Consider the following 25,412-nt stretch of genomic DNA (forward strand, 5'->3'; position numbering starts at 1 on the left):
GAAGTTTTGTTATTAACAATGTTGTCCTAATGTTTTTATTTTATTTTTTAAGACTTTTGAGTAGATTTATTTTTTTAACACAGTGGTACACCTCTGTAATTGAGTATTAGCCTTCACCTGCTGTTCTGCTGCTGGTTGTAGCTCCATTGCATCTCCTGGACTTTTCCCAGGCTGCATGCAGCCCACCCAGGGGATGCTGCATGGCAGCATGCTGTGCCAGGGTCGGATAACCCTGGTCTGGGGAGGTGGAGGCAGGATACCTGGCAGCTGCTGTGGGGATTCATCCTGCATCCAGACCCAGTGGGAGCAGGGGCCCTGGAAGAGGTGAAAACGGGGAATTGCTCAGCGAGTGCTGCTGTGGTGCTTGGTCTCTCTTTCTGCTTTTCCTATGAAGGTGGGGGGACAAACACATGTAAATGGGGCCCTCCTAGGAGTTTCTGAGTTTCTGGTGACCCCAACCAAGTGGAGGAGCAGAAGGGGAGATTAGGAAGGTCTTATTAAAGGATGTGAGACCTTATCACTTCAACACAGGCTCAGAAGCCAGCTGATCTTAAGATTATTAAAGAAGGGGTGATGACTGATGGCCTGTTTAAAATACATAAATGTTGTATAAAAATATGTATATTATGTCTGTGTATATCTGTGTATATACATATATATGCATGTATATATATAAATATTAAAAAAAGAGAGAAGGGAGGAGGTAAGCTCCAGGGAAAAAGAGAAGCTCTTTAATCTGAAGAGGAAATGAAGAAGAATTTGCCATTATTAAATCAAAGCTGCAGGTTAGAATTGTATCTCCGACCATCCACAGAGCACAGGTGTCATACTGGAACAACAAAAACCAAAAGTTCCCACCTAAATTAATTTATAATGTGGATTTATGGATGGGGCTATTTGTGAGTATCTGTAATGCAGAGGTCTGGGTTAAAATTCACTACTTCTGAGTTTTCTTCTTACTGTGTTTGCTGTAATTTAATTTGACCCAATCTTCTATAGAAGGAGTAAGTAAAAACGGTCTCCATACTTAAAACTGTCTTTTCTTAACTGTTACTTGTACAGCTTTTCTACTACATATGCAGTTACTGAAAGTGTAGGAGGATTGGCAAAACCTTCATTTGTATTTATGTTTAATAATCATAAACTTTACTATGTATGCTTGCAAGTTATAGGACAGGGCTTCATGCTTAGCAAAGTGAATGAGGTTTTTTGTATTTTTTAACAGAATATTGCCTCTGGGGTAATGTCAACAAGGTTTCTAATTTGAATCCTGGATTTGAGGATACCTCTGCTGCACCTGCTACTCTATGCAGTGATTTTAATAACCTCTCTTGAAGGGCAAGCCTCTTATTTTCGACTATCTTCCATTCATTTGAAAGGCAAGGTTGCTTTCCCAGGGTGCTTGCCAAAGGTCCAGTGAGTAATGAATTTTTGACGGAGAATGTTGCATCAGGGAAGTACTTGCGCGGCAGTTTTCTGGTCGACCTCTAGTTTTAGGGAGACTGTGTTCTCGGAGGCTTTATTGGATACGCCTGTAACTCTAGAGACGGCTGAGATAGGGGAGAAAAGACAAAGGCTTGTGGTACTGTATTTCTTGCCTGCGTTTTTGAGTCTGAATTTCATTCCTCTTTAAAGTTAAATGGCCTTAAACATTCTGTTGGTATTGGATATTAAATGGGAAAAGGCAGTAGAGGTCAGGGACAGGAGTATGCAACATTTTAGACATTGAAAAGCTTCATAAGGCTTTAAAAACATTTCCCCCCCCAATGCATTTTGATAAGCCAAATATGCAGAGTGTGTGTGTATATATATATACACAAAATAATTAGTGAGAAACATAAAAGGAAAAAGTCTGTATTTCAACAGAGCTGAATCTGTGTCTAATACTATTGAAGAAGCACTTCATCAACAGCATTGTTAGATTAACATGGGATGACAGTGCACTTAGTAGTGCTTGGGGTCCTAATAGAAAACAGTTCCGGTCTTTCACAACAGAGTGTTAGCATGGCTTTAACCAGCAAGAAAATAGGGGAATTTTGTCTGATGCCATAATCTGAGTATGCTTTTTTTCATGCCTACAAAGTATTGTTTTGGAATTATCTTATTCTATATGCTAATGCAGACTACAAAATATGAAAACATAATGTGAATATTAACCACATGGGCTTTGTGTATGGTAGATCTCATTAACAGAATGAGATTTATCAGCATCTTAATAGTATATGGTGCAGGACAGCCAAGATCAGTATATCTAGGGAAGACAAGATATAAATTTACTGAGGCTTTACAAATACCCCACCTTCTCTGTTTCATTTTTAGAAGTTGGTTTGACTTCAGACAGGAGAATAAATGGAGAGGAGAGACCAGAAAAATATATGTTTAGTTACAAGTTTGTAACAGAGAGGAGGTTGGTGGCTGGTGGCAACTTGTACCTGAGAAAAGAGAACAATTAACTTGCAATTAACCCAGAGGGAAATGGTGGGGTGGGGAAGGATCTTGTCCCGCTTGGAAGCGGAGTGGCTGCTCATTGAACTGACTGAGCCTGATATGAAAAGGAACCAACCCTGATAAAATGGGACGAGCACATTTGCCTTGTGGCCATTGCTTTTCAAAGGCAGGAATTTAGTTAGTGGAAAAATAACCTTCAGAGTGTGACACATGCGCCAGCCGATGCGGAGATGTTCGGCTGAGCCAGCAGAAGGCAGCTGGATGTGTTGAGTCAGGGAGGTGCGAGCCATCCTCTGCTCTGTGCAGTCGGGCATTTGCAGTGGTGTCCCATGTCCTTTGCTTGTTAGAGCAAATAAAAAAAAAAAAAACAAACCCTATTTTTGGTTGGAAACTGATTTAGAAACTCATGGCAAGTAAATCCAAGCAGCATACTTTGCCTAAAGGGATGGTGTTTCTCTGGGTTTGCTGTAGACTGACATGGTTTTTTTATATGATTCAGATGATATGATAAGACTCTGTTCAGTGATAGTAATGGCCACATAATGGCATCTATATGACCTTTAAATGCCTGTGCTGAAACATTGTTTTTCAGTAAAATTTGAAATGAGGTTAAAAATGTATTAATATAGCATTTAAATATTTCACATGAGGGAAGTACTATTTAGAAAATGCCGGAGAAGTTAGGACACTAATAAAAATGGTCTGTGTACCTTTCTGTTTATTTATCAGTGAGTATCTCCTTTCTAAAGATCACTTCATGTGGCTTCTTATTTATTTATTTTGAAATAGATCTGGTTTTGTCCACTCTGAGCAGCATTTTGTAGTAAAGTTGCATAGTATGCCTGTGCTCTCCATTGGGGAATGGTGGTTTGCAACCATATTCAAAGAAGAGACATTTGTGCTATTACACATTTGAATCGAGCAGCTGAACAGGGAAAGCTTCGGGTATTAAACCCGGTTATGTTTGTATTTGTGTACTTTGTTTATCTGAAACAAAGCTCAGTATTAGGCACCACTGGTTACTGCCAGCTGGGTCCTCACTCTATAGTCACAGCTGTGCATTTAGCATCTAAGCCTGCTAAGAATAGCTAATTAGAAAATCAAACAGAACAAAGCTCACATAGTAGGGTTGGCACAATAGCATTCCTGTCTGAGAATGGTAAAAAGCTTTATTTTTTTATTCCTCCTCCTCCTCCCCTCACACCTATAGTACAGCATAGATCAATAAGTGCTTATTCTCCATATCCAAGCACAGGGAGATCCTTGGTAAAAGACCAGTACATGCTCAAAACCTTTCACTCTTCTGTAACGTAATGTCATGCAGAAATTGCTACTCGTAGGCAACCAAACTTGGAAAAGAGAGTAAGGCAAGGTTGTAGTGTCTGTTCCTGTGCAAAGCTTGCACTGCAATGAATACTACCCATGTTGAAGATGAAGCCTGCTTAGGCAGCCTTTGAACAGTGTATATGACAAACTTAATGCAGTGTTTTAAAAGCAAGCATGCAACTTCCGAGAGGGGTAAAATGGCCACAAGGCCAGTCCCCTGCTGTGTGGGAGCTCTGGGTAAGGAAGGGCATAGTAGTGCTCTGACTGCCTTTGCTTGATCTGTGCAAGTGCCATACCTCTGTGAGGCCTGTAAGTGCATTTAATTATCGTTTATTAAAAGAGTTTAGAAAGCGCATCTGATGTGGAATAGGGTCGAAGATGAATTGGTACCTCTTCTGGGATTGGTGTGCCAGGATCAGTCAGTCAACATAAATGAAACTAGAGATTTGAATGAACAGGTAGGGAGCTTCAAAAGGAATTTTATCGTTTCAGTCTCTTCCTCTTCTACTACTTTGCCCAAAGAACATGCATTTGCACAGAAGTTAACATGAAAACAGGCAGAGGCCTGACAGGGTTTGGCACAGTGTTGTAATTGAGTTTCCCTTAAGCATTTCATACCTTAGCATGCGTTAATTTTCTTATCACTTAAGTGAAAATGGTAATTAATTAATGTCTGTATTAGGTGATATTTTGTTGGGGTTGTATATAAAGCTATAATTGGATGAAAAACAAAATTCAATTAGAAAATATAGTTCACAATTCAGTTCAGAAACTGAACATGTGCTATAGCAGACTTGTCAGGTGTTCTGTCTTTCAGGTGGGCTAACCTCATCTGGGGTCATCCTGTGCCTGCTGAGGAGATGGGAGTGGGCAAGAAGAGCTGGGATGTGTCTAGCTGCAGGTGCTCAGACTTATCCTTTGGATGAGCCTCTCCACTGACTGTTGAGATAGCCTGGAGTAAACAGCCTCCCTCACTCAGATCACTTTTGCAAATACCTCTCCAATCCCAGACTTTTCAGCTGTGTTTAAATGTCTTAAAATTTGGCAAGTGTGCACCTGTGTTTCTGGCTTAATACTTCAGTAATATCAGCTTGTTTTCAGTGTGACCTTACAAAGAAGAATAATTAAATTTCTAATGCTTCTTCAACTACAAGTTATGTGAGTGCCTGATCTAAGTTTTTTTGGAAATTCTGTTGAAAATTTTGCTTTCAAGTACATCAAGGCTTGGGAGTTAAAATTGTTTGATGTTTGATTCCTGGTTTGGAAGGGGAAAGCCAAGTCAGTTTGTCAAGTTTGCAGGGTACCCTCAGTGAAGCAACTGTTATCTGCTGGCTATGCTAGGACTCCAAGTAATTGAGGCAAGAGTTTTGCTTTCTACACAACAAAAACTGAAAATACTTGAATTTGGAAAAAAGTCATCAGGTGCTCTGTTACAGTCACTGAAAGAGAACCATTTAAACAAGTGCTTGTCACTACAATGTGTATGTAAAATTTGAATTAACTGCAGAAGTCAAAGGTGTTTCCTTCTTTCTTAAGTGTTCAGTTAAGTTTGAAGAGTTTGAGGAAGGCTCAGTAATGCAGGTTGTCATGTAATAGCCCCCCTCCCCAGACCTTTACTGTAGTTTTAGACATCAAACATAGTAACTTCAAGTATTAAGTATCCTTTCCTTATATTAAAAAAATCACACTGAATTTACAGTGAACCTTGAACATTATTTAAACTGAGCAAAAGGAGGTTGCTTTTCTGTCAGTGAGGAGCTGTAAAATGCTGCCCGAACAGGGAGCGCTGCCTTTAATGAAGGCAGCTCTAATGACTCACCCTGACTCGGTGTGTTTTCATATGGTGCGTAATTAGATTGGGAAGACAGAATGTGCTGGAGGTCAAAAGTGTAAGTGGATTTAAGAATAAGGGGTGAATTTGTAGTGGATGAGCCTAGGTGTCTGTGAAACTTTAGTGTACGGTGTTGGAGTGGTAGTTTCATTGAGACTGGTACTTAGGGTGTTAGGGCTAATATGACCTTAATGAATAGAAAGGTAAGAAGGTGACTAAAGGCTATAGTGGCTAGATAGGCTGAAATTGTAGGGGAGCAAAATTGTCCTGTGGCATCAGTGTGTTCTCTGCCACAATTCAGGTTTTGTGAGAATTGCTCAAAGCCTCTGTTTTGTACTGCTTGTCCTGCATCCCAATCGCTGGTGTGCTTCCTAATGTTTACTTTAGGAATGTATATGTGTTAATTAAGTGACATACATAGCTATAGTAATAATGCTGAGGAAGTATTTAGTCTCTTTCATGTGCCAGCATCATAGCCTGCTTTTATCTACTGTGAGTATTACTTCTATACCTTGTATGCAACATAAAGAACAGGAAAGTACAAGGAAATACTGAGCCTTTGTGCCATGGCCCTTTGTACCAGGGCGTTCGGATCTGTCTTGCAACCAAAGACCTATGAATGCCACTCACTTGGATTCAGTTTTGCTAGATCTTCAGTTTAAAAGTCTGTACTAAAAAGCTGTCAGGAGAAATAATTTCAGTGGGGAAAAAAAGAACCTTTCGGTTGATTTCAAATTACAACAGGCTGAGTTGAAATTCTTCTGATCTTCTCAAGGTTAGCACAGGACAGCTTTGACCCTGACTGTGTGAGGAATAAAAATCGTATTCTTCCTAATGTAGCATCCTAAAAGGAACCTCGAGGACAACTTCAGTTCCTTTTGCTTCTGATTTGGGTTGGCCAGGCATCATCTGGCTCTGGTCTGGAAGCCCATGGTAGCCAAGTAGGCAGTTGTTCTGTCTGAGCTAAGTCCCTGCCTGTTGCACTTGTGGTTAATCGTTATGTACCTGTTGGATCAGAGCTGATTTGCCCCTGACCAACTCGGAGCAGGGCAAACCTCACTTCTCTTCTCTTCCTTGTGTGGGCCTGTCTGTAGGGGAAGCATGCCTGACTTCTGAAGTTAATGAAAAGCTTTCCACGTAAACTTCTGTTGCTTGGATCCCAGTTTGAGAGCTTGTGAGTGTGCATTTGTGTGTTGCCATGCTTAGGAAGTGGGTAAGGAGAGGGAGCACTCAGATAATAAGCCTCAGTTTAGACAAAACAGTTTGTATTCTGATTTTTTTAATGTAATCCCATTTCATATGGCAAACAAATCCTGTCTTTTGAGCCTGATGGCAGGATCTGTTCTTGCCTGTCAAGATTTTAAGTTCCCCTTTGTACGTGCTATGTTCCATTGAAGCAGTGGGATTACCTTCAAAGGGAAGGGTTACAGAGGTTTGGCTATGAAATCAGCTGTCATAACATGAAGCAGGTTGCTTTGCTGTTGCACAACAATAAAATGCAAAAGCCTGTTTGTAGGGTGATTCTAATTCCATGGTATGTAGTAAAGGTGCTTTCTTTTTTCCCTCTACGTAAAATTCTAAGTACTTAATAGCTATTTGTTACTATACATGGGGATTTTGAATACTATTTTAGAAATTCCATTATAAGGAAATATTTTATACCTCCTCTATATTTACATAATGATGTATAATGATTATTGTGCGAATACATCAGAGTTGTCAAGTCTCACAGAATTGCTAATTAAGCCCAGAGCAGTAGCCTTGGGAGCCATTCCTCAGCTAGAACAGACTGATCAGAAACCGCGTGTCTGACCAAGCGTAAGTACTCATGGGTAGGACTTCCCGAGGCTGAATGAGAAATATTTGAGTAGTAGTGCCAGCTGTCCTGTTTTTGTCCTTACTAAAAAGCAAACATGCTTCCAGCTGGACTTTGCCACTGATCACAACTGTTTGGGCCCTGCAGTTTAGCCAGTTCTCAGTCCCTCCTCACTGTCCGTTTGTGTAGCTAGTACCTCATCAGCTCGTCTGTGAGGCTGTGGTGGGAGGTAAGGAAAGCCTTGCTCAGCTCAAGGTAAATAACATCCACTGCTCTCACCTCATTCACCGAGCCAGTTTTCTCACTGTAGAAGGCTATCAGGTTGATCAAGCTGATTTTCCTTCCGTAAATCCATGCTGACTGCTCCATTCATGTTGTCCTTAATATGCTTGGAAATGACCTCCATGATTATTTGCTCTGTCACCTTCCAGGGATTAAGGTGAGGCTGAGCAGCCCATTCCCTGGATCCTTCTTTGTGAAAATGCAAGTGGCAATTGATTTTTCTTTTTCTTTCCCCCTGCCCCAGTCCACAGATACCTTGTCCAATTGGCCTGACCTTTCAAAGATAGTGAAGAGTGGCCTTGCAGTGATACTGGCCAGCTCCTGGTCACCTACTGGCACTTCTGGGTGCATCCTATCAGGTCCCATATACTTGTGTATGCCCAGTTCATCATTAAAAGTAGCCTAGCCTGATCTTCCACTGAGGGTAGGTCGTCTTTGCTACAGACTTTCCCTCTGGTCTGAGGGACCTCAGATGGCTGAAGGTCAGCCTTACCAGTAAAGGCTGTGTTGAAGAAAGCATTAAGTACCTTGGCCTTTACCGTGTTTTCTGTCACCAGGTCTCCCTCCATCCAGGAGATGCTGCTGTTGTCTTCCTTGTCCTCTCAGTATCCTGAATTCCTCCATCTCATGGTCACTGCAGCCAAGGCTGCCCCGACCTTTGCATCCCAGACAAGGTCTTCCTTGTTTGCATGTACGAGGTCCAGCAGAGTGTCTCTCCTCTTGTTGGCTTCTTGAGCACCTATGTTATGGAGTTGTCATCAAAAGGCACTCCAGAAACCTCCAGGTTTCTACTCCTCCAGCAGGTATCAGGGTGGGTAAGTGCCCCTATGAAGACCAGAGCCTGTCAATGTTGGGCTTCTTCCAGTTGTTGGAAGGAAACCACCTTGTAACAGGTGACTTTGGCTCTCAGAATATAGCTTGATCAAATGTCACAAATGGGCGGAGAGCTGTCTTCTACAGCATGGTACTTTATTGCTTTTCAGAATGGCTTGTCCTGGAGCCCACAAAATTATTTTCTATTTAGCTTTAAACAACAAATAGGAAACAGGTCAAGATGTGACTAGTTGAACCACTAAGTAAAAGTGACTATAATATAATTACATTTGCAGCATGCCTTAGGTCCTTAAGTAAAATTCAAGGCCAAACTTTAAATAAATCACAAAACCACTTGGAAACTTCCATGTCAGAAGTTCAGCTCATAATAAATGATTCAGCTTCAAGGCAGGTCGCAGACACTTCCCCTCATTTCCCTTCTTCCCCCTCTCTCCACAGACAGAAAAAAATGGAGAAGAAAGTGCGCTGGAAAAGGATGAAGAAAAATGAAGTGTGGATTCTAGAGAAAATGGAAATCCCTTTTCCGCTGCATAGCAGAGACTAGTGTACAGCCACCAGTGTAATGTGCAGGTCTTCGTTATGCCTGCTGTTTTTTGTGGTGGCTTTTGTGGTTTTGTGCTCAGATACGATAGCACAGCATTACTCTATTACTGTCGGGCCTGCTATTTATTACCAGCACAAGAAGCGCATTGTGAACAGGGCTCTTAATTTTCCTTTTACTCACTTCCTATTGCTGTACTGGAGTTGAGCAGGCTTATGCCTAAATTTGGTGAGACCAGGATTAAACTGTATCCTGGGAAAGAGAAGTTATTCTTTGGCAGACTGACATATCTGTATGTCAGTGGTATAATTTTTTCAGTTTCTACTGCCAACAGTTGCATTGGAAAAATAGAATTTAAATCTACCTTTCCAAAAGCAAAGGGTACACTGAGGCTTTTACCTATTTCTGTTCCATCATTTCCTCCCCGAAGCCAAATGACGTTCTTGTGTCCAAGATTTGTTTAGCTGGCAGCTCTGCACTCTCTCGTATGCTAGGATGGTTTTTCCTCCGACCCTGCAGAGCCCTGCTGTCTTGGTGGCAGTTGGTGGTGGCATCTGCTGGCTTGCCTTGTCGTCAGTGACACCAACCCTGTTTCCACCAAGTGAGCCCCAGGGTTTGGATGTTGCGGGTCTCCTTTGCAACTTAACTGGGACTTGCCTGAAGCATCAGCTGTGAAGGAATTACTTGTGGCTGGACCCAGGGCACCGAGGTGTTTAGTGCAGTGAAACCCTGGACCAGCTGTGGTTGTGCATGGTGTGCTCCCACTGGTGACCACGTGTGGGCTGAGCATCTCTTGGTGAAAGCCCCAAAGCCCTGTGCAGGAGACCTGACCCGGCTGCAGAAGCAGCGTCACAGGGTGCCCTGCTGTAAAAGCTGCTGCCTCCAAACTTGAATCTCACAGCGTGGCTGTCAGGTTGCCCCCAGGAGATTGATGTTCTGCTTTGAGTGCTTCGGAGCAGGGCAGTACTGCTGATCTCTGCTTTTGGCATCGTTGCCTTCCTTGCCTAGGTTGAGGCAGCCCTTGGATCAAGAGAGTCAGCAAAAATTGTGTTGCAAGAGACTTGATTTTGGAGTAATTACAGGAGGAGGATGAGCTTCAGGATGTAAAGGGCTTTGGCCTTTGTTAGACTTGTGTATATTTAATGTAATACTGGTAACTTGCTGTGGAAGAGGCACGCAGTTAGGTCTAAGTAAGATAAAGTACATAGGTCCAAGAAAGAGGGACGTCCACCCTGTGCTTTCCATACAGATGCAATGTTTTTCCTTGCTCCTTGAAATATTGGAGCAGTGGAAACTGAAAGTGTTTTTTGAAGATCTGGCTTTTTTCAAGTTGTGTTTAGTGTTTTTATATAAATGAAAGAAAACCCACCCTTTTGAAGTACTCTCACTTTATTTAAGGCTAGAGATCACACAGCTGAGTCCCAGACCTCACTCATGTATTTCCTGTGCTGTACTTCCAGGCTGATACTATGAGATAGAGCTATTTACATTTTGCTGAGTTAGAAATGTAATGTGTGAACATGTGAATGTGTGTCAACTGATCAGTTAAGAAAGGGCAAATTGTCTTATGAAACTGATTGTTAATATGGAAGCTAAAACAAACCCAGAAGAATTTTGCTGTTCGTAGCCTGGACCGTGGATTCTCAATCATGGAGTCATTGTACTTGCTAACTTCTAAAATGTTTGACTTTTGAAACTCGGCTTGTGAGGTAACATCAGGACCAACAACTGTTCTTCCTAAGCAATGTTTATTTAATCTGTTTTTGTGGTTTACCTATGCTTCTGCAGTGCTCAGTATAAATTTTCCCTTTAACAGGATCTGCAGACGTGGGTGAATGGTGCTAACGAAAATGGCTTTGTCCTGGTCTCGTTTGGAGCTGGAGTGAAATACCTGTCAGAAGATATAGCAAATAAGTTAGCACATGCTCTGGCGAGACTGCCTCAGAGAGTTATTTGGAGGTAAGTGCAATGATAGATGTACTTGGGGTGATTTGAAGCATACTCATTTCCTATTGTGCCATCTTGATCTAGAGTTGCGGAAGCTGAAATAGACAGTCTGGGTGGCACAGAGGGCCTGACTCTTTTGAAAGATGCTCTTTGTGAAAAAGTTGCGGTCCCCTGGTAATAAGGAGGAACAATGATTTTTGTGGCAGAAGAAGGCATAGGTTATACTCCAATGCTGAGTTTATATGCTAAAAGGATTGGGGACAGTGAAGAGAGTCTGAGGTCATAACATTTGTGACATACTGTCACAATTTTTGATAGAAGCCACCATAGGGAGCAAGAATGACATCTTGCTGATTTAACCTTAGGTTTTCTTTCCTCTTTATCTTTCATTTTCTTCTCTTTTTTGGACTCCTTCTCCTCTTTTATCTGTAAATAGTCTTTCATAGTTGCTCTTCTCACTTGTCTTTATCTGTGAGAAATTGGAGGAAGAAAAATCTGTGGGAATAAAAACCAGTAATAAGCTTTCTTGCCTCAAAACATCTTGAGTGGCTCTCTAAACTTACTGTAAAAATCCAAGAACTGTTAAGTCAGCTCTGCTTCACATGGGGCTTCGCTCTGGAATATAATTGAGGATTTCATGTGAACCATTCGTTTCCAAATAATCAGTGTCTTACAATTTGACTGCTGCACTTGATGCACTTTTGGAGTTGTATTAGCAGCCTATTTAGCATCCTGTTCCTCGCTGTCTCTTAGGGACTGTTTTCATTGCTGTGTGTAATTAGTGAACCCCACTACTGAACAGCAAAATGGAAATTCTTCAGGCTGTGGCACAGAACCTTTGGTAGTTTTAGTAAAGATCTCATCAGTTTTTCTTTGGGGTAGAGCTGCTATATGTTTGTTTCTTAGGAAGCCTGCAACACTACTTGGCTTGTAATTAATTATTAGTCCTGGTTGATCTTACTGCTTTTTTTTTTTTGTTTTATCCTTTTATCACATTGTCCCTGGAGTGGTTTTCTGTAGGAAGCATCCACTTTCTGTAGTAAATAAAGAAATTCTAATGGATTTTTCTTGGGGATAACTTCTTTAATGTGAAAGCAACAATTTCAGTTGAAGCCGCCTTTTAAAATTTTTAGTTTTCCTCAGTAGCATTTCCTTACTAGTGTGCTTTTGTTATGCCTTTTTCTGTTCTGGTTTTGTTATCAGCAATCTATTATCTGCTGAATGGCTTTTTGGATAAGGGAACCCACCTGCTGTTTCTTTCCATCATGATTTATGGAATGGGAATATGTCCCTGGGACTAGGTGTAAGACATGGTCTTTGGGAGAGCTGAGCAAGTGGCTTTGTCACCTCAGTGGGAATTTGAGATCCATAATTAAATACCTAAATATGAAATTGAGTCCAACTTCACTTTGATTTTTTTTGTTCTTCAGATCATTGACCTATGGTCTGTGTTGGATGCAAGTGGTTTTTATACTAGATATTTCTGAAAATGAGAAAGGTAGTGCTGCTTGGCAGTCTTACGTCACCGGCAAATCAAGAAAATCTTTGTAGTTCTTCATACTCTTCTGATTATGGAGATTAGTTAGAGCCAAAACCAGTAACAGTTTATTTGCTTTTATATAAGTTGGCATAAATAACACAGGCTTTTTTCAATGTCTAGAATGTACAAGCCAGTTGTAAAGATGTATGGCTTGCTTAATTGGGAATATGTAGGTGATTCTTTATGAAGTTATAGTTCTAATGCTCCCTAATAACCAGAATATTTTGAAGTTGTTTGATAGAGCTGTCACAAAACAGTTCTATCCTCTAGTAGTCACTGGTAATTTTTTCCCCTGTTACTTTTCTGTTTAGAATATATTTAACTTTCTATATTAATGGCATATAACATTAATATGTAAATCAGTTTGTACTTTGAGCCTGTATTTTATGGGCTAAACTGTTCCAGCAACCTCAGGTGAGAAAGATGTTGCCATTGGGTTTCAGGCAGCTGAGCAAGTAAGAAAAATACACTTGTCTTGGTCTGATCCTAAACTTTTCATCAGTAGCTTCTTGCCCGAGCTGTCAGCCTTTCCCTTCCTGGTATTAGTAACTCTTTTTAAAATAAGACGGTGTCAATTATCAAGAGCTACAGGAGACTGGCCAACTGAAAGGGAATGCCTGGTGTTGATGGTAGGGATTATTATTTGTGTGCTGATGGGATGTTCTTGGTGGAGTTATTTATCTAGTACCAGCCAGAGTTTTCAGTAAAGCAAAGGCCTTGGAGCCACAGGGAGGTTATAAAACCTCCTGCTGGTCAGTGGTAAGAGCTATATGTGCTTTGAGAAGGAACTATGTTGCCATTATGTTAACAGAAAACACTGCATTTCAAGCCAGGTTGCAAGGAAACTGAATGATGAAAACATGCAGTTGGAAGTTATTAGCTATTTACAGCATTTCGGTTGAGCCTATTTTGTTGTCTTGTAATAGTGAGGAAACAGCATCCCCATGTAACTGAAGATCTGCTTAGGGCTCATGGATCATTTGGTTTGATTCCCTGGTTTGAGTTTATTGATTTTTGGAGGTCTTGATAACTCAGCTTCAATTTGATTTTTATTTTAGGTTTTCAGGAAACAAACCAAGGAATTTAGGCAACAATACGAAGCTTATAGAATGGTTACCACAAAATGACCTCCTTGGTGAGTATCTATTTTGATCATATATCACTTGTTCTCACTCAAGTTCGGGTTGCTCTTCCAACCATATTCTACTGAATTAGCAGTCGCTGTACATCTAGGATAATTTCTGTAATGGAAGTCATAGAACAAGAATATAGAATTAGTCAGAATTTCAAGATGATAAAATCAAACACCTTTCTGATACTAATTATCTTTCCCTGGTACTAATGCCATATTTTCCATAAGTTAATTGTGTGGAGAAGGACATAGTTATTCCAGAGACTATTTGGCCTAGTAAATGGGGAAATTTTTTTTAAGTGTCTTCTATACCATGGGAGCTATACAGTTTGAGGAAAAAACCATTATTAAAGATAAATAAGTAGGAATTTTCTTGAATCTGCTGTTTTGGAGAACTGATGACTCTAACTGTTAATTTCTCTGTTATGAAAAAGCATGGCATGGCGTTCACTGGTCAAGAGTCATGGAACTTGAGCATACAAAATTTGTTCACAGTGCATCCAAACAAGTCTTAGGGCTCTGTACATACTGCTGAATACATACATATTTATTTTTTCTTCAAAGAAAGCTCTAACAAACTTGGGCATGCATTGCAAGCTGATGGCCTTTCTGTTTAACCTGAGGTACTCCAGGTTCTCAGGTGCAGAGATGAAACTTGATATTCTTCCATCTTTTGGTAAAGACTGTGTTAGAGTCTACATATGTTGGTTTTTCCCTTCCTTCCCTGTTGAAGGGTGGCTGAATATATTGCAGCTCTGAGGGGCCAGAGAATATTTATGGTTGTCTCTGGGATACCTGGATGTTTGTGTTTGCAAAACAGTTCCAGTGCTATGATGAGTGCTGATGATGTGTTAAGCATGTGTGTGCATCAGTGTGTGTGCGTGTCAGCTGGAGTATTTATCATAATGTACTGATTAGGCAAATTACTTTTAAACCAGGTAGATTTTGTTTTGGTTACTAAATTGCTCTGAGGCAGTCTCATTTTTCCACTACATAAGGTTGTTATCGTTATTGTCAGATCTTGGTAGCCTGAAGTAAGGCATGTGAAGCTTTAGAGAGAATGTAACATCAGTTGTCCTGTCATTAAATAGCTTGTATTTCATATGAATAATGAGGAAAAACACTCTCTCCCTGGCTCATGTACTGCTAAACTGGTTGTAGTCACCACCTGCAGCTACTCAGGAGTAAACAATGTATATTAGTTACTCTATTAATAATTTTACACAACTTGTGTACGTGAGAATTTTCTTCGTGTTGGCTATTTTCTCTCTCTTAGTGTATAAGGAAATCATCTAATGCATGCGAAATTTCAGTGAAGTGGTTTAATGAGGAGAACTTCAGAAAAAGTTGCATTCATTTTTGCCTTCCTGAATTGCAGCTGTAGAAGCATGGTGACAAATGTGTTGTTTACCCAGGTGCTTCAATAAATTTACATTAAGGAGATGTAAATATATTTTTATCTTCATGCCTCTTCTGTTTTCAGGTCACTCTAACATTAAAGCTTTTCTTAGTCACGGAGGTTTGAACAGCATTTTTGAAACCATGTACCATGGGGTCCCGGTGGTGGGGATTCCACTTTTTGGAGACCATTATGATACTATGACTCGTGTGCAGGCCAAAGGCATGGGAATATTGTTGAACTGGAAGACCGTCACTGAGACCGAATTGTATGAAGCCCTAGTAAAAGTTATTAATGATCCCAGGTATGGAATGAGTGATTGTTTCTTGCCTTTTTTTTAAGTTATTGTTATGAGATAAATAGGCATATACAGAACCTTTGTGCAAGGGGAAAAAATGCATGTTGGGGTTTATTTGTGTGTACAGTTGGGGCAAGTCTTTGGATGGTTGTCCCATTTCACAAGATTATGCAATTGATAACGCTTCTGTGTAGATGCTAAGCTCGTTGCTCACTGTACTGAAACTCAATTGTCTTGCTTCTTGTGACAGTTGCCACGTGAAGGGCAGAAAGGTTATAGAAACAACCCTGTCCTGATTTATTGCTTGTTGCAGACCAGTGTTTCTTTTTGTGTGTCTTGATTACTCCATATTTAGCAGTCTGTTGTGCTGCCTAAGGGGCCTGGAGCAAAATACACCTATACGATGGTAGGGTGGCATGTTTGGATTCTAGCTAAAAATATGGAGGTGTTAAAGTGACTCTTTCCTAAAGTCCCATGATTTGATTAAAAAAAAAAAATCTTCCTGTTCTGGCCAGTATTACCTCTCTTAAGGTCAGGAAGGTCATTTGTGTTTGTTGCAATGACAATATTCTAACAAATTGTTATCAATATGAGGACTCCAGTCTGTTTTTTTGTGAATTCTGCCACTCAGGTGGAATAAGTAAAAGCCCATGAACTGGGTTTCATAACTTTCTAATACCACCAAAAAAATTTGCTCAGGGATACTTAAGTGTGAGGACAATCACTTCACAAGTTTGTTCCGAACTGCTGTGTGTTACACATCTGTGATGTTCAGACCATCTCCAGATTAAAAATAATGACGTGTTAGCTGATGGTTTATTGTATTGGGCTAACCGCCGTTTTGAAGTACAGTGCTGACAATGCTTCTTGCTTTCACGGGAGCAAAGTCTGTAAGCGATGTTTGCCTTGGGAAAGGAGAAACCTGTAAGGAGCGAGCAGCAGAACTGCACCGAAGGGGAATGTTGCTAACATCTGTTGCATCACCTTTCTCTTGTGCAATTATCCTTAGTAGAAAGGCAAGTCCTGCATAAATAACCTGTTGACCCCGCAGCTGTGGTGAGCGGGGAGAGAAGGAATTTGACCTGATGGGCTGCTGGGGATGGCCTGTTGAGAAGAAGTTTTAGGTTGAACTCTGGACCCAAGTAGAAATAGTCTATTGCGCAATCAAAACAGAGTTTCTTGCTTTGTTCTGTGTTTCTCTAGTAATTCAATTGCGCAATAACATAAGCAAGTGGTGTCTTAGGGTATGTTGCCACTCTGCAGTGGGAAGAGCAAATGTGCCTTGCTCAATAGGGTTCATTTTTGGATTAGATAAGATGCCCCTCTGGCAGCTTAGCTCTTCATAGCTTTGCTGGAGGGCGGATTTCTGCCTTTAGTCACGCACGGGTCTGCTTTTCTAGTCATTCTTCATCAACAAGCTGTAAGGACTAATTTCAAGACAGATTATCTGCCGTGTTTAGCCCTCTGTATGCCGGTGGCTGCGAGAGTCCTGCAGTAATATGCTTTTTGATCTGAAGAGGCTTAAGTATATTTACGTGTTTGCAGGCTTGCATTGCTCAGAGTGTGCTGACGATTTTCCCTCTCTTCTCTTTTCGTTCTCTTTTTCTTCCCCGCAGCTACCGGCAGCGGGCCCAGAGGCTGTCTGAGATTCACAAAGACCAACCTGGTCATCCCGTTAACCGAACTGTATACTGGATTAATTACATCCTCCGTCATAACGGAGCCCAACATCTACGTGCCGCTGTTTACAGCATCTCTTTATATCAGTATTTCTTACTGGATATTGCCTTTGTTGTACTAGTGGGTGCTGCCTTACTTTATTATATTTTGGCCAGGATAACAAAATTTATCCGCAAACAAAGCAAACACCTTTGGTCAAATGATGAACATAGCGCTGTTAATGGACATTACCAGAATGGGATACCAAATGGCAAGTATAGAAGAAATGGCCACATTAAGCATGAAAAAAAGGTGAAATGAGCCAACTGCCCCATGTAAAGTAGTAATGAATCAGATCAGTAATCGAATTTTATCGCTGTAACTTAGTCTAACAACTACTTAAAACCTCAATAAGCAGTTCTAACACTCCCCTCAGTATGTAATATTATGTGACAAAATTCTACGGAACTAAGAAAAGTCTTTAAAAAAAAAGGCAAGCACAACCTAAAATGGAAAATATTTTATTCTTAATACTGATGCAGAGAGGTTATTTTGGCACTGAAGTTTTTAGAAGCCTTAATTCTCTGAAGTTACACAATGACCATATTTATGAATTTTCATTTTTTAAAAGTTAAATGTGTGTGTCCCGAATGAGGAGAGGTTTCTTTTTATTTGCAGAGGTTTTTTCTTTTTATTTTTTATTTTAATATAGCCATCTTTTAGCTGAGAGAACTTTAGTGCTAGCTCTGTGTTTCTTTTGTTGAAGGTTCAACACTTTGTGTAAGAATGCTGTTTAAAAAACAATTTTTCCCAGTCTTTGTGCAAGAACTAGCAAGTTGTGGACTGAGAACACAGGCATAAAAAAATAATCTTAAAATGAGCACTGAAGAAAAATGGCAAAAATATGTACTCCTTTTACTGATAAGCTGCATGACTCTTATGCTCACTACCAGTACTTTGGAGGAAAGGGTCTTGAGCAAGTCTACAATATGTCTTAATTTTTAATTTATATGAAATTTTATTTGTTGCCTTACTCTGCATATATAATTTCTGCCATGAAAATATTAGGGACTTCTGTTTCAGTTTAAAATGTGGCTGTGTGGGAAGTAGATTTGCATAATTAAGAAAAATAAACGAAACCAACAACAACAACAAAAAGAAAATCTAGCCCTGTGCTTAATGCAGAAGGTTTTGTAATGGCCCAGAGCTGAGCAGAATCAAACCACTATTTGGGGTTTGTTTAAAAAACAACCAACCACCACCCCCCCACCCTAAAGTTGAATGTCTTCCCTATTAATTCTCATTATTATTAAGTTCCTTCTAAATCGCTATGTTGTAGATGTTCTCTTTCAATGGTTGTATCTGGAAAAATATTACCTTCTATTAGTCTGGGCCACGCAATCCATGTTTCACATAGTTGCCAATACAAATTCTCCGATGCGGGACGGGAGGCTGCTCTCCGGGTGGGCGACCAGCCTTCCTCCCCAGGTCCGGTGGGACGCGGCGGGTGAAGCCTGGCCACCCGAGTGCGAGGTTTGCAGAGGTGGTCGTCTTCCCCCTTCCCCTGCTACGGCCCCTCCCTGCAACAATCTCTTTCAATCATTGTCGCCGACATGGGACGCTGGCGGTGGTGTGCACCGAGGGCGGGGATGCAGGGCGCTGGGCATAAAATCATAACTGCCCTGCGGAACCAGAGTTGGCAACTATGAGTTTATCTCCATGTCATTCTGTTTACTTGGAATTTGCACTACACACGTTGTGAGTGTATGCTTTATTTATTTGTAGTTTGAAATCCCATGCCTGAAAGAGAAAGGAAAGAAACCCATTTACCTAGTGTTGTTCACTAACATGGGAAGAGTTGTGATGATTACAGGATGCTGAGATCATCTTCATACACAGTGATGCAATATTTCACTATCATTCCATCAGGAGCCTCTATCCTATAGCAATAAATAACAGTACAGATATGTTTCTAATATACAGTACAGCTACTTGTACTGCTTTCTGAATACTTGAAGAAAATGGTATTATAAATAAGTGTATTAGCTATACCTTTTTACAATCTTGCAGTTCGTGGCAACTAAAGGAGCACACAGAGGCGATGAATGGTGGGATGGTAACAAGATTTCGAGTGTATGAATGACTTGGTTTAAATGATTTTTTTTTGGCATTGAAGAAGGTACAAAAGCACTGACCGGATGATTAAGCATAATTTAATCTCCACTGTGATAAAACTTAAGCAATAAACATGGATTTAATAGAGAAATTCTGTTGTTGGAAGTACATTTTTATTCAAATAATGCTGTTTATTTTCAAGTACCCAGTGTGTGTGAGTGTATATAAATGGATGCTTATTAGGATACACAAATTCTTTCTTCTCAGTATATACCATGATGCATTATATGTATTTCAAATCAATTATTATTATATTTAGTGAATGTGGATCTATTTCCTGTAGGAGTGTTGAATCAATTGAAAGATGGAATGCTTAACCAGATTTTCTTTTTTTATGGCCGTTAAAATTTTTCAAAGTTTATGCAAACATTCCTGGTAAAGTGTGGGGTTTTTGGTGTGTGTTAAGTTATGCCTATTTCCTAGAAAGCAACACCAAAAGATTTTTCGCAGCTATATTAGACGATGGATTCCTGAATAGTCTCTTTTGATACAAGCATGCTTCAATTCAATTGCAAAAAGAGGAAGTTGCTGCATTATTAATTGTATTACCAAACTTCTAGGTGGGTCTGATCCACCGAAACTATAGAAATACCTGTTTTGTTCAAAGTTACTTTCTTCTAAGTTCAAATACGATCTGATATTGTAGTTACTTTTCGTTTCAGCTCCCTGCAGTATCACAGGAACCTGTATTGGACGAAGTGGGTGGATAATGGTGTGGGGGGAACCTTTCCACAAAACATGTCTGATGGGAGGAGAGTAAAACTGGTGCAAAAATCATTCACTTTTTAGCTGTTCCTGGGGCAGGTGCGCAGAAGTCCCCAGGCAGCACAGCGCAGCTCTGTAACCTGCAGCCCTCATGCAGCTTTCTAAATGGGCTTCATTGCTCTCCCAAATATCTGTGTATAAAAAGAAAGGTAATTGGAGTGACTGGGATAAAATATTCTGTGGGCAAAACTAGCAGACAAGAAATAGCCACAATAAGAAGTATAGAAGATGTGTGCCACTTGCATAAAGATCTTCAAAGAAGCTTGAGACACTTGGGCACTTGCTGTAGGTTTTAGTATTCTGCTTTCTGATTTCCTTTGAGTAGCTCAATGATTCAAGAAGAAAGCAGCCATAAAAACAAGACAGTTTAATTATCACCTATGGAAGTAGGTTCTGGAGATGGTTATCAAGTATTTGGAGTTTAAGGAAATGAATGAATGTGCTAGTGGTTTTTTTTCTTGCTTCCCAGATCACTTGCAAAATCAGATTTTAATACTATTCTGTGTTAATCTCTTTTTGATGTTCTTGAAAGATACCGCTTTTCATGAAGTTGATTATGTTCTGATTTTATTCTATGGTGTGGTAAGTATGCAGTATTTGCTGTAGCTAGTCTGATCTGTACACCTGTAGTGGAGAGACAATTAAAATACTAGTGCATGCATGCATACATTTAAGCAAAATTTTAACCCTGTTATTTCCAGGGTGCTAAGTTTTCCCCCTTAATTTGTGTGGGTACCTACAAGTGGGTCTAACTGGTATGTGAAACCTAAGTGTGCACATCTGTGTTAGTAAGAAACAGAAGAAGGCCGTTTGATTCCTTCTGAAGCTGAGCTGTGGTTTGTTTGCTTTGGTGATTTTTCAGAAGACATCAACACTTTTAATAAACTTTTGGGGTTTTGTGGTGTCTTGACAAATGATTCCTGTCTTACTTGCTGTACGAAACTAGAGATGGCTAGTGGTCAACAAATGAGATGTGATTCTTCTTTCAAGTGACATAATTTTTGACATGAAGATACTGTAATTTTTCCTGCAATGAGATCACATAATTTTTTTTTTCTTTGAGATGTGTTTTTATTTTGGGGTGTGGAGGGAATGTGTATTTAAGGGTGGATATAACAAATCCAATATTATACAAGAAATTGCCTGTGTTGTTTTAGCTTGTGTATTGGGATAAACGGTGCACGTGCCTGCAAAAAGTGGGCTGTAGTACTATCAAATACTTGCATTTGTGGTTCCCTGGAATGCTAATACTCTCTGTTTTCCAAGAAAGAAGGCAATACCTCTAATGGGAAGGTTCAATTATGTAAATATGAGAGAAGAGTCTTTCATGCTGTCTTGCCGCTCTTTATATTAAAGGTCTAGGTGTGGTATGGAACAAAGGTGAAACCTATGCTGTTGCACTTGGGTTTTGAAGAACAGTGTTCAGGTTTTTTTTTAAAGAGTTCACAAGTAGGATGAAGGATTAGGTTGAAGATCTTGTGAGAAGAAGGGGAGGAGGAGGAGGAAATTTCCTCAGAAATGTCATGTTTGAATTGTTTTATTACAGAGCTGTAAAGAAAACCAAAAAATACAACTTTCTTTTTTATTCTGGTCCAGCAGCACTGGTAGGAGAGAGCGAGCTATATTCAGGAAGACCATAACTCCTTCTTTTCATCTGGATAATTATACTCAGGAAATGCAGGAAAAACAAACCCCAAACAAAACCACCACCAACCCAGCCAACACTCTCCCCCAGGTATCTTTTGGTATGTATTCCAAATCTACAATGTGGATAGCAATGGGAAAACTTCCCTCTTTGCCATAGCAAGCAAATGTTCCTGTGTTTCAAGACAAAGAATCTAGCAGGGATTGGTAATTGGCCAGATTGTTGAAGGAATGTTAAAAGGGCGTCCTGGTTTCAGTGCGTCAAAGGGCGTGTTTAAAAACACACGTGGAACTCCAGACTGCATATCGCGATACCAAGTCTGTGGTTTTACCTGTTTGATCAATACTGTTTGTTTATGCATTGAACAGAGAAGACAGTCTTAAAAGAAAATGAATTAATCTTCTGAGACAGCCTTCTGCCATGGTTTAGTAAATAAATACTGCAGACCAGTTGAGGCTTATTTATCCTAATGAAAATTATACTTTTCAGTAGTATAAAACTGATTTATCTAGGGGTGTGGGTGCGTTTGCTGTTTTAAACAAAAACCAACCAAACTAAATTTTATTTCATTGCAAAATAACAAAAATTGGATCATGTCATGCGTCTCTGTCTTGGTCTTCTCAGTAATGAAACAAAAATTGGTTAGAAAAGATTGTATTTCCCATACATTAAGGGGATGGAAGCTTGAACAATAGTTAGGGAGATCTCAGAGTATTTCCTGGAAGTTACTCTTGTCTTCACGTGCTCTTTGTGGCAAAGAGAATACATAGGTTTATATTATTTAAATATTATATAGGAGTTAGAAAAATAGACAAATGAGGGATACCAAAACTTCCTTTGGATGTCAATGTGAGCCAATTCAGGAATTGCTCCTTAGAAGAACAGTGCTGTGTGTTTTGGCATGAATTGGGGAAATCTGGATTGAAGGATCTCTTGATTAATGTGTCACATTGGTGTTTGACCCACAAACAGCAGCCTTCAATGAGATTAGAACTGCTGTCATGAAAGTGCTGGTCTATGAAAAATACAGACAAAAGCATCAGCTTGCAAACAGACCATAACTGCACTGTGTGGAGCATTAATTGGCTTTTTTAATGTTAGTATGATTATATGTTAATGAAGTAATTGCATGTCTAGGTGTAAGAACAGAGGCTGGTGAGGAGCTATTGCTAAAGCAAGAAACACCATAGTGTAACTTGTTGCGAATGAGCGTGAGGATTTTTGGCAAATAGCTTAATGCATGCTTGGTGGTAATTTTAAACCAGATGTTTTTCACGCATCTACCCAGGTGCTCAGGGCACTCTTCTCTATAATACTGCGTTTATGATGCCGTAGTCACCTCATCGTAAAATGAGCGTTCATGTAGTGTCTTCATCTCACTGTTAAGATTTGTCTGATTCTTTCATCAAAGATATCCTGCTGTCTGTTGAGTCTGCTGCCTAACTGCCACCTTAGTTTTTGATTCATCTCAAACTCTGCATTGAATATCTTTCATTTTTACAGGATACGGTCAACATTAAGCAGTCCAAAGCATTAACAAATGCTTCAGTCCTTGTTCCTGGTACTAGCCCATCTCACTCTATTGCAGAAACAACTAAAAAAAAAAAAACCTCTTAGCAAAGTTCTGCCTTCTTCAGGGCATTTCTCTAGAGCAGATTTGGAGACCTTTCACTGATATAGTGCTTGATAGGGAAGAAATAAGTTTGGATGCTGGTCTATAAAAAGTTTTTTTTTTTTTTTTTTTTTTTGCATGAGGGCACTCATACTGATTAATGTGCAGTTTTAAATGCTAAGTTACATCTAATACAGGCAAACTGTCAGGGGCAAATGTCCCAGCTACACTGCAGTTGTAGTTGCAGGTGTGGGATTCCTGTGGCTTTTCTTCCTTCTTTTTCTTTTCTGGGTGGGGAGAGAGAACTCTGTCAAAATTCGTTATAAATTAGGATGATCTCAAAATAAATCTGCATGTAGACATTTGTATTCCAGACTAAGAGACTGGAATACATCTCACAATTGGTACATCTCTGTAGCAATAGCGATGACACAGGAGACGAGGGGAGTTAGTCTGGTGTGCATCCATTCATCTTGTTTGGCTTGTGATTGATTACTGCATGGCAAAACCAAATTTTACCAGAGTTTAATGTAATCCATTATCCGAGTTCCATGGAAATAAACATTTTACTATATTCCTGCATATTTAAGAGTCACCTAGGACAGACTAAAGGCCAAAAATTTAATTTATCTATGTTTCTAGTCCCTGTTAGGAGATTTGGCAAGATTTTTTTTTTTCATGAAACTGGGAGGCTTCTTACAAGGACTGTGAGGTAACGTAGCTAAATACATAGGTATAGATAGTTTCCTTCTTCACAGGAAAAGTTTTCACTGTGGAAAACAAATTGGTGAAGTTGAGATAAGGAAACCATGGAGAGGTGGGGGTGAAAATGAAATGTTTCTTTTGAAATCAGGAAGAATTCCTTGTCCTACTTTGCCTGGCACAGCATTGCACTGACTGGGCTATACAGTGTAATTAACTTGGGAGAGATACAGGTAGCATTTTACGTGTTTGTGCTGGTGTTATAAGAAAATGCAGAATTACATCAGTTGTTCAGAACCAGAAAGAGCGAAGATGATGTAGGAACTGCTGACCCCACTCAGTATTTTGGGCACAAAGGTGAAACTTTAAGTGGCTGGTTTGTGATGAGCTGCAAGCGGTCGGTATAAAGATGTTCAGTATCCTCTTGGATGCCTCTATCAGCCCAGTGGTCAGGGATAAAGCAATGCAAGTAAACTGGAAAACAAGAGGGAGGAAGAAAAGGTGTGTGTTGCACCAGCATGAGGCTGGAGTAAGCACTGCCTTAGTGGAACTGTAACATGATAAACCTGATGTAATGAAAGGATTTAAAATAGTAGTACACAACAACAAAACTGAACTCACCCATGTGCCTTTCCCAATGAAAAGGAACTCACAAGAAAATTAAAGAGCAGCACATTTAAAACTGATTCATGAAAATAAAAATACTGTATTGCATAATATGTAATTGCCCTGCATCCAGCTCTGGAGCCCTCAGCACAGGAAAGACAGGGACCTGTTGGAGCGGATCCAGAGAAGGCTGCAAAAATGATCAGGGGGCTGGAACACCTCTTCTATGAGGACAGGCTGAGAGAGTTGGGGTGGTTCAGCCTGGAGAAGAAAAGGCTCTGGGGACACCTTATTGCAGCCCTTGAGTACTTAAAGGGGGCTTATAAGAAAGATGGGGACAGACTTTTTAGCAGGATCTGTTGTGATAGGACGAGGGGTGATGGTTTTAAACTAAAAGAGGGCAGATTCAGACTATATAGAAGGAAGAAATGTTTTACGATGAGGGTGGTGAAACACTGGCACAGGTTGCCCAGAGTGGTGGTAGATGCCCCATCCCTGGAAACATTCAAAGTCAGGTTGGACGGGGCTCTGAGCAACCCGATCGAGTTGAAGATGTCCCTGCTCACTGCAGGGGGCTTGGATGACCTTTAATGGTCCCCTCCAACCCGAACTATTCTATGACTTAATACAAGTTTTCAGCAACAATCAAGACCTTGAACACCTATAGGATAGTTGGGGTTGGAAGGGACAACCCTTTGTTGTAGATGCCTGAATGTTGCAGGTACATGATGAATATATGCAAGATTACTTTCTGGCTGAGGTTAAAAGGTTGCAGGCTTTCCTATGCTCAGTACATGAGAGAAAAGCAATACCTAACCAGAACCGGGAAGCAAGTTTCCCCTTTGTTACTGCAA

General features: G+C 40.2%; 1 protein-coding gene across 1 annotated transcript in view; it reads left to right on the forward strand.

The window, feature by feature from the left end:
- Positions 1 to 19,237, forward strand: part of UGT8 (UDP glycosyltransferase 8) — a 46,753-nt gene extending 27,516 nt beyond the window's left edge. Inside the window, exons 3-6 of the mRNA XM_082316390.1 lie at positions 10,895 to 11,037; positions 13,624 to 13,700; positions 15,181 to 15,400; positions 17,011 to 19,237. Of these exons, the coding sequence (XP_082172516.1) occupies positions 10,895 to 11,037; positions 13,624 to 13,700; positions 15,181 to 15,400; positions 17,011 to 17,374 (804 nt within the window). The 3' untranslated portion in view covers positions 17,375 to 19,237. The remainder of the gene's footprint in view (positions 1 to 10,894; positions 11,038 to 13,623; positions 13,701 to 15,180; positions 15,401 to 17,010) is intronic.
- The last annotated feature ends 6,175 nt before the right edge of the window (positions 19,238 to 25,412 follow it).

The sequence above is a fragment of the Platalea leucorodia genome (assembly GCF_965183815.1).
Source record: "Platalea leucorodia genome assembly, chromosome: 6".
Lineage (NCBI taxonomy): Eukaryota > Metazoa > Chordata > Aves > Pelecaniformes > Threskiornithidae > Platalea > Platalea leucorodia.